This window comes from Amblyomma americanum, chromosome 6 (genome assembly GCF_052857255.1).
Source record: "Amblyomma americanum isolate KBUSLIRL-KWMA chromosome 6, ASM5285725v1, whole genome shotgun sequence".
NCBI classification, from domain to species: Eukaryota; Metazoa; Arthropoda; class Arachnida; order Ixodida; family Ixodidae; genus Amblyomma; species Amblyomma americanum.
In genome coordinates this window covers 59263392-59283281 of record NC_135502.1, presented here as the reverse complement: position 1 = coordinate 59283281, position 19890 = coordinate 59263392, and the positions used below count along the sequence as shown (strand labels likewise).

Below are 19890 nucleotides of genomic sequence, written 5' to 3'. Positions count from 1 at the left end.
CGTCCGGTTTAAAAAGGGTCCGGTCCCTAGGATTCCCCAGGTTCGAGGCGGTCTTCGCCAGGTTGGGCGTGGCCTAACTTGCGTTGCACACACACACACACACACACACACACACACACACACACACACACACACACACACACACACACACACACACACACACACACACACACACACACACACACACACACACACACGCACACGCACACGCACACACACACACACACACACACACGTCTAAGTTTGTTCTAAGCAGAGCACAAATAAATGGAAGATTTGTCTCAAACCAACCAGGTGCTAAAAATTGCCTTTGTTTCTCTTGCCGGGTACGTTTAGCACGTACATTATGGAAACGTCTTGCATCAATTCAACCCATACATGTATTGCACCTTCGTGTCCTGCACCTGAATTACTCATGGCGAATTTCGAGAACCAGATAGGTAGCTTCTTGTGCCTCTGCACGGCTTCACTCGCTTTCCTTCTTTTCGATGTACAGTATTTACACGCTGGTGGGCTCAACATGTCGATTCGTGGCGCCGGACCCCCCCACCTTCCGCGTGTCCTTGAGTTATGCGTGCCTGAGCAGGCAGCCGGCCACGTCAACAATCACGGAGAGAGCAGCAGCCTATGTTCAACAAGGCCACCGGGCAGCCTCCCGCAAACTCGGGCTAAGGAGCCGACCAATGCCCCCCCCCCCCCCCCCCCCCCAAGTGATGTGCTGTATCCCGACTGTCGACTGCGATCGAAAAATATAAACCACACACCGTGCGCCATACATCCCTCCATACCTCCCCGCCTTTCCTTTCATTAAATTACTTTATCTCTCTCTCTCTCTCCATACCACGGCTGTACCCTCGAACCCTCTTTTTGGCAGCCTTGAGTAGAAAGAAAAAGGGTAAAGAAATGCTCACAGCTATCCGCCTCCTTGCTACTGAATGAAAGAAGCTGCGTAACATGGATCACACTGCACTGACAAACCAAAGCGGCGAAACCTACTCGTGACAAATTCTTCCCCTATTCACGTATAAACTACAAATTAGGGGTATATAACAATATGCGTCGTCTAATTAACCTTTCTAACTCTAATCCAACCGCACTCATCGTTTTCTGGCCCATTGAAGCGGCACGAACACTACCACGACTTCTTGTTCTCGAAAAGTTGACTCCTACTGAGCGCTTGATAGGTGCTGACAAGGCAAAGCTTTAAGCTTGAAAGGCACTCGCCCCTAACGTGTATAGAGGGCGGCTAGCGGGTGCCCTTCTCAGGATCATTTAAGTGCTACAGAGAATCCACTACACGGCCCACCCTTGACCCTTTCGTGCAATGGCCTCAGATATCAGAAAGAAAAAGAACTTCAAGTCAGTTTCCGCTGACATTTTCGGCTTTTAGAACTGACCTTGGCAAGCGCGAACTTTTATTCTCTCACAAAGAAAAGCTGCAGACTTCGTTTCGCATTCTGCTGAGCTCTTTGTTCTAGTTGGAGAATAAAGAACACTCCCTGTTTTATTATGGTCGTAAAATTCCCAATGTCATGCAGCTGCTGCCGATACTTGAATAGATTAAGGGCATGCTAAGCACCCGCATAGACTTGATGGAAATTTTTCGCTCTCCCAGTCGTCACGAAGTGCGCTTTGAATAGTGCTTAAAACCAGAGTGGCGGAGATAGGGTGCAAACGCCATTTTTTTTCGCCGTACCTCCAGAACGCGATTCGCTGCAAAATTAAGCCATGCAATCAGGTGGACGATGCTGAGTAATTACTCCCTTAATTGAAATATACTCCACCTTTAGGTAATCCCCTGAGCACATTAACTTCCACTTCATTAAAAATTGCTAATGTAAGCTAGGCAATTACCGGCTAGCCCAAAGAAACCCTACCACAGACGCATCGCGTGCCATGCATAAGGTCACAAGGCGACTGTTATTTCCATCGCTGACGCGGTATATTGAAGCAGCGCGCCAGCTCCGCATCTATTCCTCAATTTCGCAACACGTTGCCCCTCCTCAGCCATCTATGCGTAACTGCCTTTCGCGCAACGTGCCCCTACGCCAGCGAGGGAGCGAGCGAGCTTAGGACGAACGGGGGAGTCTACCGCGCTCCAAAGTAAACAAAGCCATAATACACACGAGGCGCATCCACAAGCGGGTCCCCGTAGCCCTCCGCGCTTTCTTTAGGCCGAGGAACCGTATGGCCCAGCACACCCTCCAGGAGGATGCGTTCGCGGTCGGCGTGGCGTCAGGCGAAGCGAATCGGCGCGGAGGCGCCCGGAACGTCGGGAGCCGCCGCAACCGCGACACGCGTCCCGTGCCATCATCACGCCGACGGCGCTCCTGGAGCGGGAGCAAGGGAAGGCAGCAACAGTGACCCGCTAACCGTGATTGCACGCTGCGGATGCTCGGCGCGCCGGCGGCGGGGGGTGCAAAACGGGCGCAAGTTCCTTCCTGGCTTGTTCGCTTTCGCGGCACGATACGGAACGAAGGCGCGTGGTCCACCCTCGCCGTCGTCTCCGGCGGCCACCGTGTGTCCTCGCAGGGAGAGTGCGTGTGGTGGGAAGGGGAGGGGTGGGCCCGCAGCAGCGGCGTTGGCCTTTCACTCTCCCTGGCTGCACCGGCCGAACCGCACGCGTGCTTCCTCCGGAGGCGCCGCCCGGCTAATATCCTCGGCTGTCTCGTGCAGAACCTTCCGCCCGCGTCACCAGCGGCCTGCTGCCAAGCTCGCCAACGCGCGTCACTCTGTGTGCTTGTGCGCGAGACAGCGCCCACTTCTTGTCGGCCGGCGCTAACGCCCGCGACGTCCACAACAATCATCAGGGTCCCCGGGAGCGACGACGGCTTCACCAGTCGCATCGTCGTCGGCATGTGCCCTCTTAGGCTTTGACGCCCTCCAGCGACGAACAGTCGCGGTGCCTTCACGTGCCCGTTTTCTGCTCTACACGAGTGTGTTACCCTCGAGCTGTGTGAATACTCAGCGCGAAGAGCGTTCGGAACACGAGTCCAGAATGGGAGGAGACTGAGGTCCCTGTGTGTCCCTGTGTGGCAGTGAAAGAGTTGTTCATTGGATGCTGGCATCGAAGGAGAGGATAACGATGGAACTGCTCGTGGTAAGCAGTACTCACCTCCGCTACCCTTCTCGTCCCGTTTTCTTCTCTCCCGTGTCTTGTCCCCTGCTCAGTTTTATGCTTCGTAATCATGTCGTACCAATCAGCCCCTCATCTCTCACTTTTGGACTTCTTTTTTCGTGTGCTTCTCTTTAAAGAGGTGTCTATGCTCCACCGCAAAAGCCCTTCTGCGTCCCAGAAACTTTGGTCAATTACTTTAAGAACCCTTGCACTGTGTTTATTTGTACGTGATGTTGAGAACCTCGAAAGCGTCGAGATTACGTTCAAAGATAAGACGACGGAGCCGATATGAGAGGTAGCCGTCAAAAGCTGGAACAAGTGACGCAGAAGGCCGCAGTTGCTGCTTTGAGCTAATCGCTTACTTTTCTTCCTTTGCACAATCGGTGCTTTTTGTGTGCCTTCCAGAGATAGCCTTCGCCGAGAGGAGGTAAGTCTGTTCGGAAAACTTCCACGACACTAAAGACAGGCTGCAGCTTCCATTAACAAGATATGATTTTCGATAGGTCGCTCCAATATAGGCGGAAAGCAAATAGCATAGTTCACGCAACCTAGCAAAATGCTGATCTGATTTTGTGTCTTTACAGAGTGCGCCCATGGGTTATGCGAAATTATTGATATGAGAAGAAGATGGATTGCGATGGATCTTGGGTGCCTCAGTACTTCAGGTGCTGGGGGAAGGCAGACAGAGAAGGGCTGATGTCCGGAATTTCATTGGCTCCATTTAGTACTGACACTCGACCAATAAATTTAGACTACTGCAGCTTCCTCTCATTTCTACCTGGTTCTAAGTGCTCGTACAAAAGTAGAGATGTCTCCTGAATCGGGCTTAGGGCTCACAGCCTAAGCAAAATGAAGAATGCGCCCGGGATTCGTTCCGCCGCCAAGCAGCGGTTTGGTACCGGGCCCCTCTCCCAAGCATTTCGCCCCAGCAAAGCCGAGCACCAGGCCAAGGGAAATATTGTACCAGTAGAAAACCGGTGGATACCAGGCCGCACTGGGGATCGAACCCAGCACCTCCCTAAATGCGCCGCGGTTGTGAACGAACTGAAGGTAAGCCTATGGATAACACGTGACCTCGTGTGGTACGGAAAATGCACAACGCCGTTCTGGCTACCGATGAGCCAATTTCTAAAGAGCGATTCTCCGCTGGAAAGGACACAACAGAATATGTCCCTTTCTTAATGTCAGCTTCTGTTTTTCACAGTTCATCATTTAGTGTTGGCTGGCACCAGCCAGCTGATTTATATAGATGCACTCCATACAAGATCTTTGTAGTGAATTTTCGCCTTTGTATGCGGTAGAGTTATTTCACAACAAATACAATACCTGTTTAAAGTATTTTGTTCTTTTGCGAGACCATCCGTTAATTTGGTGCCAAATATAACGAAACAAAAAAGACATTCTACGCAGGCGCAGCCTTATGCGCATGATTCATACCTAGGCGGGTCCCACTAAGATACAAGGTCGGTCCACAATGCGCAAAACGTGAGCGGCACGAAAAACCCGCGAAGCTTTGGCTTTGTGCTCGAGAGCGTTCTTCTCGAAGCATGTCCCAACTTTGACGTGGTATGCAAGCTAATCAACCCCCGCCCCTGTGCACTTTGTTCTTACAAACAGCTAGCGTTTTCCAAAAAAAAAAAAAAAACTCCGGCGGTCGTTTTCAGCGGAGAGCGAACCTACTTTCAATACTTGCTGACGAGGCCTAATCCGCTAAGCTGATGTATGTAGTGTGTGCTACGCAGACGCATTTACAGTTACTCAGTTCGCAAGATTAGTGCACTGGGGAGCGAATTAATATTGTTCATTTTGACGTCATCTGATACGAAAGAAGGAAACGGAACTCAGGATTGAGTCCTCCAATCAATAACTCCCGAAGATGTGGTAGACTTATTTGTGTTCTAGGTATGCGACGTCGGAAAGAGATAAGTCGCCTTGTCAATAAGATTTGAGTGTTTATGCGGCTACACTTGCCGAATGGGGATATTTACAGCACTGCGTAAATAGCAGATACGTAAGCTGTGGCGTCACTTTTTTTTTGGAATCGCATCGGATGGCTGCTGCGCTCTGTACAAGCGCTGATGACATCTGCTCAAATGTACAGCATTCGTGGGAACCTTAAGTGCGCTGCTAAAGCCTCGCGCACACTCAGCGAATCTCCCAAAAAGGGAGCAGTATTGCAGAAAGTACCCTCGAAAGTACGACACTCGGATTATTATGCTGTTTTGCTGTCAAGATAGCATGTGCTAGAACGCACTGCATATTTCTGAATTTCAAGCTTCGTCATCACTCAAGCCGGAGTATACCTCAGACATTCATCAAACAATTTATATATTGTTGCCGGGCTACCTAGGATGATTGATGATTGAGGAGAAAGCAATCGCTTTGATTTCGTAAACCAATAATCACGCTTTTCTCGGGGATAAAAGTGACGTAGGCTTTAAGCATAATTAAGTTTAATTAAATACTAGTCAGACGCAGCTGCATGAGCCATTCCTCGATAAAGTCGTTTCATGAGCGGAGCTACTACCTTACTGCCGCTTGGTTTCTATACTCTTATTGTTCAGCCCGTTAAAGGCCGTAAGATCGTTATAAGACGGAGTCGTAAAAATAATAATGCGATAAATACGAAAAAAAAACGAAACATATCACAGGCGACATAAATAGGTTAAGGTCACCAAGAACTGTATCGTAGCCTCGTTTAGTTGAGCCTTTCAAAAATGAAATACGTCTTTCACTTCACTGAGCACGTTGCAGCTGTGAAAGCCCGCCGCTGAAAGCGCTCGCCATCTGTCACGCATCCAGCGAGAATCAGGCAACGTTGTAACAGGGTGAAAGCGCACAAGGACGTCAGGCCGCTGTCTTGTGCGCTCACCACTTCCTCAAGTTTCGTAGTAAAAGCACGCGTCAACGTGTGCGGCTCGCCTGTTCTCTGCTGCCGAGACTATTTTTATTGCTTTCTTCCGCCTGCGGAGCGCGCGCGTCGTGCATACCACTTCCCGCTATTAAACACGTTCTTCTTTTATTTCTTCTACCTTCCGCTACAGAGGAATGCGATCTCCGCGGTTCTCCTTTGGGCGACGCTCGGCGCGCTGCGAGTTCAGCGCGCGGAAAGCATTCGCCCCAAGGACGATCCGGTGGTGTTCACCAGGTCGGGCTACGTCATGGGCCGCACGAACGTGTTCTTCAACAAGCCCATCGACACGTTCCTGGGCATCCCGTTTGCCGAGCCTCCCCTGCGAGATCTTCGCTTCCGAAAACCCACGCCCCCGAAGCCTTGGGAGGGCATCTACAACGCGGTCCAGATGCCCTTCCCCTGTCTGCAGTACGACACGTTCGTCACCAAGCGAATCACCATCGATGCCTCCAACAGCACCGAAGACTGCTTATACCTCAACGTGTGGACGCCCGCGCTACACTGCAACACCATCGAACGATGTGGACCAAAGAGTGTAATGGTGTTCTTTCACGGCGGAGGTTTCGACACCGGAGGAAACAGCTACTTCTTCTACGACGGTACTCAGCTGGCTGCCCTCGGGGACGTGGTGGTAGTGGTGCCAAACTATAGGCTGGGTGTATTCGGCTTTCTGAGCGCGGGCCATCCAGATGCACCGGGAAACATGGGCCTTCTGGACCAGCTGGCAGCGTTGAGGTGGGTGCGGGACAACATAGCCCACTTCGGCGGCCGCCCCGAGTCGGTGACCATCATGGGCCAGAGTGCTGGAGCCATGTCCGTCGGTTTCCACATGCTGTCGCCGCTCAGCCGCGGGCTGTTCAAGAGGGCCATCCTCCAGAGCGGCAGCCCGTACCTCCTACAACCGGCGAGCCTCAAGGCAGGGGCTGAGCGCGTCCAGCAGCTCGCGGACGCTGTGGGATGCGGCAACGAGAATGTGACTCTGTCCAGCCACAGGCACCACGTCCTGGACTGTCTGCGCTGGGCGAACGCATCGGCTCTGATGTCGGCCAACAGGGAGCTCAACATACTCAACCCGGCCAGCTACTTCCCTTCATACGGGGACGAGTTCCTTCCCGACGAGCCGCGCGCCCTCATCGAGCGGGGCCAGATCGCTGATGTGGAGGTCCTCATCGGGACCAACACGAACGAGGGAAGCCCATTCGTCAACTATTTTATGGTCAAGGTCAGTGAAGGGTCTCTTTCCATTACCATAGGAAACATTAAAACTCAGCATTAGATAGCAGCTTCCGTGTAGATTGACCATACATAATTTTGTAATGCCGAAGCGCATACATCCCATATTTGATAGCTTGCCCAGGTATTGTTTACTGCATGCGGCCGCTGCGGTATGAAGTTTGCAAATGTGGTCTGTTCTTTTCACCGCATCACCAAGAGAGTAAATGAAATGGCAGAGAAGTTTCATGTAAGTTAAATTTCTAAATACGCGTATTAGAGGGTGCCTGTCATTCCCTTCAATGACCCGCTCGGCTGTGCCTTGCGTGTTGTGACTGCACGATGCGCCATTACAGAGCGACCAAGCTTGATCAGGTGACCACGTGGTGGTAGAGTCTTTGTTAAAAATATGCAACCCAAGGAGTTTCCTTCGTAGCCATACAGAGAGGATCTCTAGAACTCCTAGATGTCCTATGTCCTGCATGGGGAGATGAGGGTGGAAGTTCCTCTGATTTTCCTCGTTTCCACTGAAAGGTTAGCCCCAACGGAAACTCTGTGGGGTGCGCATTTCTGACAAAAGCTGTTCTCCCGGCTAGACAGGTTGTGGTACCGTGTGCGAAGTGATAATTTTTAAACTCTAGTACAGCTGTTTAAACCAACTGCTGTCAAATACACACATTACACATAACTTGACAGCGGAATTGAAGCAAGAGCTGGCGTCAGCAAATCAAAGAGTGAGTTCTTAATGCTGCTCGCACGTTAGAGCTGTTCGTTATCGCTCCAACAGTGGTACATCATAACGGAAGTCCCGACAGTCGCGAGCTGGCAGCGAACCTTCTTTAGAGGCTAACGTTTTTGAGAACTGTGCGCATGAACGATTCGCGAACTTCTTTCCGACGCGGTCTTGTGCGTGTGCTCCTGCAGCCTGTTCTAGATCATATATGTGTGCTGCTTTATAACGACAATCCTTTTCATAATCCCAGGTGCTGCGGCAAGAGGATCCACGACTGCTCACCCGAGACGAAGTGGGGTTCTACCTCATTCTTCTCTTCCACCACGTGCTCGGTGAAAGTCCGCGCGAAGTCACCTCGCATTACCTGCGCGACGTCAGACCTGAAGACGGCCGAGGAGCGCTGGCAGCCGCCGGCGACGCCATCGGAGACTTCCTTTTCCAGTGCCCCGTGAACTACTTCGCCGAAAGCCTGGCAGCCAGGAACAGCACTGTGTACATGTACTACTTCGACCACCGCCCCTCGTTCAGCTGGTGGGAAGACTGGCTAGGAGTGGCACACTTTGACGAGTTCTTCTTCGTCTTCGGCACCCTGTTCAGGGACATGCACATGTCGACCGTCGAGGAACTAGAGTTCAGCTCAAAGCTGATCCAAATATGGACAACGTTCGCCAGGAAGGGGTAAGTGCAAATACCGCATCTCTGAGTGCCGCTCAAGCTACCCTGTTGGAACAACTACCGAGACGCTTTGGCTTTGACTTTGCGGTTTCAGCTGCGGCTCAGGTCTCTTGGTTGGCGAATGTCCTTGTAGAAACGTTGGAAAGCACCCTGAGGCTTCCTCCTCTATTGTTCACATTGTTTGTTTCAGGAAACCATCTGCCTGCCCTCTCTCTACCGTATAATGTAGATGTAGAGTGCCTTTGAGCTGCACCAAAACGTACAGCCCCCGTCAAAAGTATACAGCCCAAGGGGTCTGCTTCTAAGCTGTCTAGCGGGGCTCCCTAGCACATCTAGCAGTCCAGAGCTTGGGAGAATTGAGAACGCGAAGCCATTCCTCTTTCGAGACATTGCGGTCGCTGAGGACGCATAACGAGGCTTCCGAAAGGCCTCGCAAGAAAACCCCTTGGGCCGTATACTTTTGACGGGGGCTGTACCTATGTGATTTGAAAAGTTCCGATGCAACAAATGACCATTCAGAGTACGGCCATGCATTTAGATTCGGCTTGCAAAGCGAAATCTCGTTAAACGGGCACACCTGAAGGCAAAATTGCGAAACCTTGCACAATGCGACACGAGCAAACGGAGAAACCGAGCAGTCCGGAGGGGGGGCACGCCTAACTTTTTCGGTTGCTTACTTGTTGCGCGACCCGTACAGCACACACAGTAACTCTTACACTATCGCCTTGATCGGGCATTTTACGGCTTCTGACGCCTATAGCTCTTGCCTCCCTGAAGTCACGACCTCTATATACCGTGGCGCGCTACACAGCGGCTCGCAAAAAGCGTATTTCGCGCCCGCGCACTCGAACGCGAATGCAAATTTCGCGCGGAATTCTAGGCCAGGCGTAACGTATATACACTGTGCGCGAGCCAGCAGCAACGCTTGCCTCGCAGGGTGAATTTCAACCTTCTTATTCGGAGGAGATTGCTTGCGCGTGCTCGCATGCGGAGATGCAAAGAGGAAATATCTCTCCACGCTCCAAAAAATGAGGGGCTCGGCAACCTTGAACGGGCACGCCTCGCCGCTTCTGACGCTCGGCATTCAACACCAGGCGACCGCCACCGTACACAGCGAAGCGGCCTCCCGCGGAGCCCACAGCACCTGTCGCTTAGCCCAAGCTGAGTGGTGCGAAAAGAAAACAAACGTCTCGCCAGACGAAGGACGCTTTACGAGGCGGGTAAAACGGCTATTCCCGCAGCTTGTTTACGCCCTCGTGAGCTTCATTCGATTCTGGGCGAAATTAACACGGCATAAGTTTAGACGATCCGCCTTCACTCATTGCTATATGTTTTGCAGCTTTTAAATGCGTTAGCATTAGAAGCTCTATGGGGCAAAATGCGTCGTTGGTCGTAAAATTCGTCCGTTGGCTGGAGGGAAGTGACGTCATCAAAGCAAGCTTTACGTGTGGACAGAGGAAGTGACGTCATCAGACCGGAGCATTCCCACTGTCTGGAAGGAAGTGATGTCGCCAGACCGAAAGTGATGTCACCTTCGGTAAAGGTAACATTTAGTAATGCGGCAGTCACATTGCCAACAAATAATGGAATTACGTATCCCTGTGAAGAGGAAGAAATGGGCTTGGGCAGGGCATGTAATGCGATGGCAAGATAACCGCTGGTCCTTACGGGAAACGGAGTGGATTCCAAGAGAAGGCAAGCGTAGCAGTAGGCTGCAGAGATTAAGAAGTTTGCGGGCATACGCTGGGCGCAGCTGGCACAGGATAGGGTTAATTGGAGAGACATGGGAGAGGCACTTGCCCTGCAGTGGGCGTAGTCAGGCTGACGATGATGATGACCCAAACTGAAAGATAGAACGATGCATGAAGGATGTGATAAGCGCACAGGTAGCAGCTCCGTACCTCGTTGCGCGATTTCGTGACTGCCGTACGCGGGAAAACGAAAACAGGACACTTCATGGAGTTACGAGGAAACTAGAAATGCAGATGAGGAAGAACACCTGCGAGGAATTCAAGCGTGGAAGAGCCGGTTATAAAATTAGCGTTTTGTGTTGGGAATACAATTCGCGTGGCTATTTCAGTCGCGGCCAGTGGCTGTGCCCCGTTAAGTCTCGAACAGACCGACACCCCAGGTGTCCGGTTGTAGACCTTGCCAAAAAGCTAGCTCGTGCGTATCGCCATATCGCTCGCTGGACCGTTGGGCGCGCATGCTGCAAGCACGGAGGAAGTGATAGTGCGAGCATTCCGAACCTGTTCGCAAAAAGCCGAAAGAGCAAGTGTTTTCACTTTTTTTTTATGCGACGAGTGTGCTATTAGGCGTAAGTTTAGAGATTGAGGTGGCCATAAAAGATACTGAGGCTGACATTCACCACTTGCTGTGGATTTGCCCGGCGCTGAAGCCAACCAGAATTCGCCACATGGCAGCAGCGGGTCTCCAACCGGACAACCCGTCCTCATATATTGCTTGGACGCCGGGGCCACATCACCTCTTCCTCCTCGCCTTCGTTAGATCGGCGCACCTTTTTTCCTTCATTTAACACCCACCCACTTTTTTCTTTCTCTTTCTACCTTCCCAACTCCCTTTATGCCCTGAGGCAGTAAATATCGTTATAATAAAAAAAAACACTTTTGAATTCTGCATTTAAACGATGGTAACGTTTGCAGCGCCCGCTGCAAGTCGCTTAGCCATAGCGTTTTGTATTTTGCTCGCGTGTTTTCTTTCGTTGTTAGTATGCATCCGCCAGCTCTTTGCTTTCGGCAGGTTCCCCCCTTCCTTCCCTTTTTATGCATATTAGCCGATGACATATTAACCGACGCGCTTGTACACGTGACAAGTATCTCTCTCCTCGTGACAACAAGCACAACACACCAGGGGCGCTGTCACGAGACGTGGGATTTAGCGAGCCAAGTGTGCCTCGGGCGATTTGACTGCTGTCACTGATGGTCGTTTGCGCAACACTCCGCTTGACAGCGTTGCCAGGCGTCGATGGAAACATTTGGTTCGACTGTGCATGGGTATCAAACACTGCTCAGCGGGAGGTTGAATATTCAGCAGCCGCTGGCTGGCTGTGGGTGGGTCTGGAATGAGGAAGTACTTCGTCAGTTTTGCATGCAAACGAGTAGTGCTCTGTGCTCGAGGCCTATCAAACTTCATTTTCCTTCGACCGACGTCGCCTCCGAAAAGAAAAACTAATTACGCGCTGACTGGCAGGCTGCCAACGAGGTGCGCGCTTGTTACGTAATTCTGTGCAGCGAACAGAGTGAAGACTGAAACTTGCGAGTATGCGCCGACTGAACGGCATGCAGCAGAATGGCGGGAAATGAACTGGAAAGGAAACTTATAGATAGCAAAGTTGATGCTTTCGGTAAACATATCAGTTATGCGCGATAACACCTGCACTTTTCCTTCTTCAAGTAGTCGGAAAATAATGGACTTTATCCTCTTGCGTTCCAATGTTCGATATGAGGAATTCGTACAAATGGTTCGCACTGAAAAAAAAAATGCTTGGAACCCGTGGGGTTCAATAACTCGAAGGTTACTGCGCTGCGCAATGCCTATCCTGTTGAGGAGGGTATTGACATCATTGGAAGTGTCGCCAATTGCAAGTATGTCCACGTCTTCTTTTTTCCTTTCACTTCATCACAGCGGATGCTCATGTTAAACAACTGTCTGAGTAGCGTATATATAGGCGGTTGTATGTAGCTGCAAAGTAACATGCTCAGTGTAAAATTCGCTGAATTATCCAAAATATGAGCTGCACAAAAACGTTTTATTTTTCGTGCAGTTTTTAAGCCTTCTTTACCATATAATTGCTAGCAATTTTGAGTGAGCTTTTCTGGAGAAGAGGTTTGGTTTCATTAAGGAGCGGGGTTACTATTTCTTCAGTTTTCCAGTTGTTCCTGCATCACCCTCATGGAGGGCTTTATTTTCCGAAGCCATTGGTCAGCACCTCATTTCACACCACAGCCGGCATATGTTATTACCAAGATGATGATTATAGTGATGTTTTGCTTCTCCGCCACTGGTCAGTCAATGCATTTTATGCCACATCCGGCGATATGCACTGCATGATATCCTTTGCGTTAGCGAGACAATAACCGGGACGAAAGACCATCACAAGAGCTCGGCTCTTGGCCTCCCAAGTAGGGGCATAAAATTTTTGGAAATAACCAGGAATCAGCTTGGCAGATGTCGTAAGGACAGTGAGGAGCTCCAAGAAGTCTGATTTCTAGAGACTTGAATTAAAGAGACTGTCTTGTTCGTGCCCAGAAAGAGAGCGGGCGGAGAAGCGGGGGGCATTGCTAATGAATGCATGCCACCCAATGGGGTTATATAAATTTATTTTGTTAAGGCGGGTGCGCAACGATGAAGAAAGGCTAGGCGGAGGCTGGCCGAGGTGTTCGGCACTGATTAAGGCTCACGTAATAATATTAATAACTTCATTAACGAGGCATGGTGCCCCACTAAGCGCCAAAGCTGCCCACGCTCAGCGAACACGCCTACACGCACTGCACGAGAGTGGATTGCACTGGGCTTGGCTTGTGAGGTTGCTGTGAATGGTAGGTGGCGAAAGTGGTGAGTCCGTGACTCACAATATAATGTCCTTGCTGTCACTATCCTGATTAGGGAATTGCTCATTATCACCGCTTTAGGGCAGACAAATGTTAGAACACTACACTGAGTAATTCATAGCAGAAAACGCTGTGAAATGACAGCGCTTATAAGCGACAGAAGCAATAGGACAGTATTTACCAACACCGGAGCGTCTCACAGCACGCCATCATGATTAGAAGTAAATACCTACCAAAGGAAAATTATACGAGTGCAGGTTAAAAGATAGGAATTAAGAGATTAGAGTGGGTCAGGGAACAAACGTGAGTTATAGTTATATTAGATGAAATGAAGAAAAGGAAATTGACACTGGTAAGGCATGCAATATCAAGACAAGATAACCGATGGTCTCTTTGGGTAATGCAGTCTATCGAAGAGAAGGCAAGCATAGCAGGGGGCGGCAGATAATCCCCTGCAAAACTGAGAGGCGTTTTAGAGCTTCCCGACAGCCTGTTATAAATTCGGACGACATGTAATCAATAAAATGAACTACGAGTAACATTGCTGTATGGATAATAAAAGCTATACAGACATATATTAAAAAAAAATTATGCACAGTGTGACGGCAACGTATAACGGAGTCTTTTTTCCACATTACTCTTGAAGTGCTGTCATAAAATAGCGTAGAATTCGGAGAGCAGTGACTGAGCTATATTTCTTCTTATAACTTAATTAGTATTGATTATAGTGAGATAATATAGCGCAGTGTAGGACAGGACACAAGAAGAAATGAACAACACCCAAAAGCCACACTTTAGTATTATGTGATAGAAACCCTTTATTTTAAGTGGGACGGCTCAGTAGTTATAGTTATTGGGAGAGGAAGTTTAGAGGGATGCCACATGCGGCGGTCGAAGCCGGTAGCGCGCACAAAGGCCCACAAAAGTAGGAGCATGTCTTTGGCAGCAGCAGGGTTCCGGGGCATAATCCAAACCTGTAGGCAGCAAATATCCGGGGTAATGTGCTGGGCGCACACTCCCGTAAAAGGTGGTAGATGGCATGCTTCGTGCATGTGTCGCATGTAGAACAGGACACGTGTGGTAACTGCGAGGCATCATGATGCGCCTCAGACAGTTGCTCTCTCTTGGCACTGTGGCTTCTCCACTTGGCAAGGCTGATCGGCAGTGTAGGCCACTCCGGCGCGCGCCCTGCGGTGAGGACTTGAGGGCCCCGGGGAAGCCCAGCTGATAGGGGTGCAGGGTTGACTGGAGTGCATTTGTGAAGCCGGCTATATACATCCCCTTTCCCCTTTTCTGCACATACTCAGCTATGCCTAACAGCACACTTGTGGTTGGAAAAACTGCTCCACGCCGGAGTTGTTAATTCCCATAGCTTCAAAGAGATCTTTCTTGCTAGGCTTCGTTGATATGACTTCTATATATTTGCCTCCTATGACCGATTTTCGGAAGAGAGAATAGCTTTCATTGACGAAAACAAGTGATCAAGATATCCTCTGTAGGATAGCTATGGGAGACTCCTTTCCGCTGAAATGGACCTAATTAAGACGATTATCATTACTAATAATGATGCTTTTGTAACTTCCCTGCTGTTAGCTCGACCTCTCCGTCTTACTTCAGCGTCATGCTTCGATCAACAGCACCCCAGAGCGAAACTCGAAGGTTAAGTGCGTACGCCAGCTCACCTGGCATTCCGCACATTTTCGCGTTCCACACTACGTATATTACGTAGTAGTAAAACCTCTCGTGGAAGCGCACCTGGCGCGTACGCGTCGCCTTCATAAACCGCTAAGCTCTCTGATAGCGTGCGTTCTACTTTGCCCACGACCGGCAGCACGCGACAGGCGCACGCAAGACTGCTCGCGACGCACACCGCGCCTGAGGTGACCGGAGCGGAACGCGTGCTCGCTCTTCACGCCAGGGGACGCGAGCACAGTTCATGTGTCGCAAAGCTTTGTGCAACGCAACCACCGGCCACGCCCTATAGTGATATCCGTGCTCGCTTTTTCGCTCGCGTCTCATTGCCGATTACGTGTCTTAATCGCTTTTCAGCAATATGAACTGGATCCTTGCGTAAGCTTTTACGCCAGCGACAGCGCGTCTCGACGGGCGTACAATTGGACGAGATGGCAATCGGGCAGAGCTTAACGAAACTGGTATCGGTGTGCTCGAATGCCGGCAGCAGCCGTTGCTCAAAACAGCAGCACGTGGGCAGGGGTGCTTCTAGTATCAGCGTGGCACTTGTTTTGCAGCGGGCTCCGAATGTCGGCCACTCCTTCCGGGCAGATATCGCTGCCTGCAGATATCACTATTGAGCGCTCGCATAGACCAAAGTGAATCCTGAGCAAAGATTGAGAGCCAGAGCTTGTTTCATTTTTCCTATTTTTTTTTCCCCGTCAGTGCCATTGCAGAGGTCGGAAGCTGATTTCGTCTGTTCTCCATTCGCACACTCTTTTTACTCTCATTAATTAGTCGACATGCGTAACTATGCGGTCATACCCTCTGCCCGTTACACCCCCCCCCCCTCCCCCCAAATATGTTTTGTGCTGCTCGCATTTCAGCTAAGTAATCAATGTACATGCGTACGTTATCCGAATGTGTCGGCTGTAGCACTGCCTGTCGAGTTCACTGCCACTGCGCGCTCTTCATACAATGTGCGGACGCATACCCTGGGTCAAAAGTCGTCAGGCCATAGAGAAATCCAATTGGGTACTTATCGGCGCCTGAGAAGCGATCGAAGTTATAATGCTATAGCATTTAGGTTGTCGTCTAAAAAAAATGCGGTTTCTCTATCACGAAATTCCCTGACATTTCGTGACGTCATCAGTACCGACAAATGTGAAAATATAAGGACTCCCAAAATTTCGTATAGTTATCCCCCCCCCCCCCCCCCCACAAAAAAAAATCCAAAGGACCCCCCAAAATTTGGAAGTAGACCGACCCCAGAAAATGGATTAATGTGGGTTAGTGGGTGGGTTTAGTATAATCCCATATGATAATAAAATTTAAATGTATTCGAACATTATAGAAGGTGATGACTTATGCGCACCATATAAGGGCAATGGAACCGGATAAAGTCTGATTTTCCAGCCGGAGCCTGAAAATCGTAAGGACATTAGACACTCGTTGTAGACACCACAGCAGCCAACTTAAATGCTATCGGATTTTCTTTAAGAATGTGATTAAGAAGGGCCCCAAGCTTTCTTTTTTGGGGGGGGGGGGAGGGGAGGAGGGGGTGGTGAAGATGAGAATTCTCCTCACCCTCCAATGTTTTTCACCTGCTGGGGTGTGGTACGCTCCGCTACAAGCCTCAGAATCAGACCCTGTGGCCCGTAGACTTTCCATCAAGGCTGTACATACGTAACCGTAAGCACGGGTATCAAACTGAACCCAGCCTAGCTTTCCCTTTCACGCCATTTTGTTCACTGAAGCGAAGCAATAGTCGTACTTTAAACACCGATCTACATTCATTGTCTCTGTTGTTTGCCTTCTCCGGCAAAAACGCAGGAAGGTGCCCAAGATCCGAGGAAACCGGTGGCCCAAGTTCACCCCGGAGTGGCCGCTCCTCCTCAACCTGAGGCCCAAGAACTTCACCGTGGGCTGGGAGCCGCACACCGACAACTGCCGGGCCTGGGAGCGGTACATCAAGGTGTCGCCGGACAACGCGGTGGCCAGGTGACCGAACACAGCCGCACACAAGGCGTGATCCGGAGGAGCAACAAGAGCGGGCCTCGTAAACCGGCGATCCGCGAGCTGCTGTGCCACACCGCTGGCGACGGACAGAAGGACGCCTCGGAGCCGTTCACTGCAATACGCCGGCGCGTTCAGCGCAGCGCCCCGCGAGCCTTGCATCACGAGCCCCTTAAGCACGCTTGACGCGAGCTTAAGGTGTGGACTCTTTAAGCAACGCTGTCAACTGCGTATGCTTGTGTTGTATATAATTCGCGAATGCAGCGCCGACGGTTGTGGTCTATACATGTTTGCTGGAACCGAAACCAAACAAACGAGGTACGACGTGCGACCGACTATTGTGCAGCCTTTGCTCGAGGCACGCGTACCAGTTGGTTTATCCCCAAACTAAACTCGTTTGGAAACAGTTTTCAAGATCAGGCCATTTTGGAAAATCGGCATACGTAATGAGCCTGCCATGAGTGTTTTCAACTATTGCTGAAGGCGATGTGTATTTTTGAACTTCTTTGTTAAGATCAGTCCACTGCAAAAAGGTGGCGCAACTACTCGTATACAACTCGAAACTTTAAAACCATCAACGCATCATATTAGTGTTTTTTTTGTTGTTGTTCCTTGAAGAAAGGTCGATGGGAAAGGTTTACGAGAACTTCCGAAAGTGGTGAGGACAGAAAACTCCGATCGAAACAGCAGCCCTGTATTGAGCTAAGAGTCCTTTCAACTATACATCACAGCGCTAAACGACGAAGACGGCAGAGAAGAAAACAAGACTGCGCCTGTCTTGACTTGTCTGTCGTCTGCATTGTTCAGCGCTGTGATGTACAGTTCAATCCAACTAGCCCAACTTTCCGTTATTCTAAGGCCCTTTTTAGCTGCTTCGTTTCAAGGTGGCATGAATAAGGTTGGCAGGCTGCTTAGCGTAGAATTGCGCTAATTCCAGAACGATAACACGGGTGAGTTTTACAACACAAATCGGCGAATCCTTCTGTCAAATATGTCGCACGTTGTTCTCACAAAGGCTGTATTTAACGGCAGGCACCGATGTTGAAAACACGACAACGCACTTGAACGTGCCCCAAACTTGGTCGCTGAGAGAGGCCAAAAGCGTTATACTCTTACTGCTTAGCATTCCCTGCGTCAAACTAGGCATTCGTTTGTTGTACAGGACGATTGGCATGCGAGGTGCCTACGCAAAAGCTGAGATTATCCCAGACTGAGTACAATTGCATCAGTCAAATAAAATATGTTGATTGCTTGTTGCAGTTCTTGGTACGCATGCATATGCATTGGCCTCAGCGTTTTCACGGGTCTCTAATATGAACTGCTTATTCAACGGGATGACATCGTGCAAATAATTCATAGGAAGGAATAAAAGTAAAACAGAGTGATAAAAAGCTATAGAGGGGCACGATGGCCATTTTGTACGAAGCGAGAATGATTGAACGTCACTGTCACAATGGGGAAGTAACATCTTGAACAGATGCCTCGCGACTCTTCATTTTGCCAACGTTACCTGTATTTTAACTAAACTATGGCCGAGGTTACATCTAGGCCTGCATAATCGAACGATTCCTTTTTGATCACATTTCTTTTTTTCCTCCTTTTGTGATTGGCCGAAGAGATACCATTTGCCCGCCATCTCTGACGAACAAGCCATTAATGTAGGGCGAAATGTCTTTTGAGCCTGTCACAAAGTCCGAGAAAAGAAAATTAGTTTGTAATCGAAAATTTCTCGTTACATTATACCAACCTTGATATGCTGGCACTCGCGGTGTCGAACAACTCTGCCGCATTTTAGCTTAACAGTGTTTACCAAACGCTTCACGATGCACTCACGTAAAAATAACAAAATTTCGGGTGCTGAACGAAGCGGCCCTCTTAATTGGTGTATAGTCGGGGACAAAAGTCTCAGGACTGCGTGCTCTGTAAACGAAGCCAGAAGCTGTATTATTAGCCGAAGGCTAGAGACCACATTTGTAAAGGTTAAAGGCAAAATCTTTTGCTTTCACCTCCACGAGTGTGGTCGCCAGCCAGTGGCTAATAATAGAACTTCTGGCTTCGATTCGGAAGCATGCAGTCAGGAGACCTTAGTTCCCGACTGCATATATACATTCAGGTCACCCGTTTGCATTGTTCGCATAATGATGATACTTAAGAGACTTGAGGCATAACATACGCGGTATAAGTAGTTCTTTTAAGTCTTCCCAAAAGATTTGTCTGAGGAAACCCTGCGATTGTTGCCATGCACCGACGAGCAGGCAGCTGCAGTGATCATTGATACATTCGGCAACAATTAACACAGTGTCAGTTATTAGAGTTGCATGATATGCCTATACAAATTGTTTTGCAAATGAAATGAAAAGAAAAGGTTCGAGATAATATTAGGCTACCGCTGTCATCAGGATCTGGCAGTCTCGTAGCGCAGCGGATAACAATGGAATAGGCATGAAAGGAAAAGGAGCAGCAGCTAATAGGAATCAAGTTCTTTGGAAAAGCTCGTAATTTCACAACCATGGTAGGAAAGTGATCACAATAGAATTAAGTTACAACTCAGGTGCATCAACTGAATGAATTAACTGAATTAGGCGATAATCAGATGTACTAACTGGTGTCACTGAACGGTCGCTGTTGTTATTCACAAGCTTTTTACGGGGGAAAAAGTGAGGCTATTGCGGTTAATCCGTCGAACACACGCGCCTGTTAATCAGCTTTTTCCATAAGCAACGTAAATGTATGCAGGAAAACAAGGAGCAATATTCATAAACATGTTCGTACGTCCCCTTCTTCTACAGGCATCATCAGCTGGTAATTGGCACTACCTCTCGCCTGACCATAAGACAGATTCACAGAAACCGTCCATAGCTTTCCACACAGCGTGATCAGTTCGCGATTGGCCGGAGACAGTTTGCTGGAAAGCCACATTTGGCGACGAGACGATAGCTAATGCCGATGTTGTGATCGGCTTATGGAGTACTTGACGCAG

At 49.6% G+C, this 19890-nt stretch overlaps 1 protein-coding gene across 1 annotated transcript; it reads left to right on the top strand.

Moving 5' to 3' along the window:
* The first annotated feature begins 2585 nt into the window (after positions 1 to 2585).
* On the top strand, positions 2586 to 18179 carry LOC144093556 (acetylcholinesterase-1-like). Its single transcript, XM_077627087.1, has 4 exons — positions 2586 to 3100; positions 6163 to 7254; positions 8228 to 8655; positions 16728 to 18179. The coding sequence occupies exons 1-4, from the start codon at positions 3059 to 3061 to the stop codon at positions 16897 to 16899; spliced, it is 1734 nt and encodes a 577-aa protein (XP_077483213.1). The 5' UTR covers positions 2586 to 3058; the 3' UTR covers positions 16900 to 18179.
* Positions 18180 to 19890: the final 1711 nt, after the last annotated feature.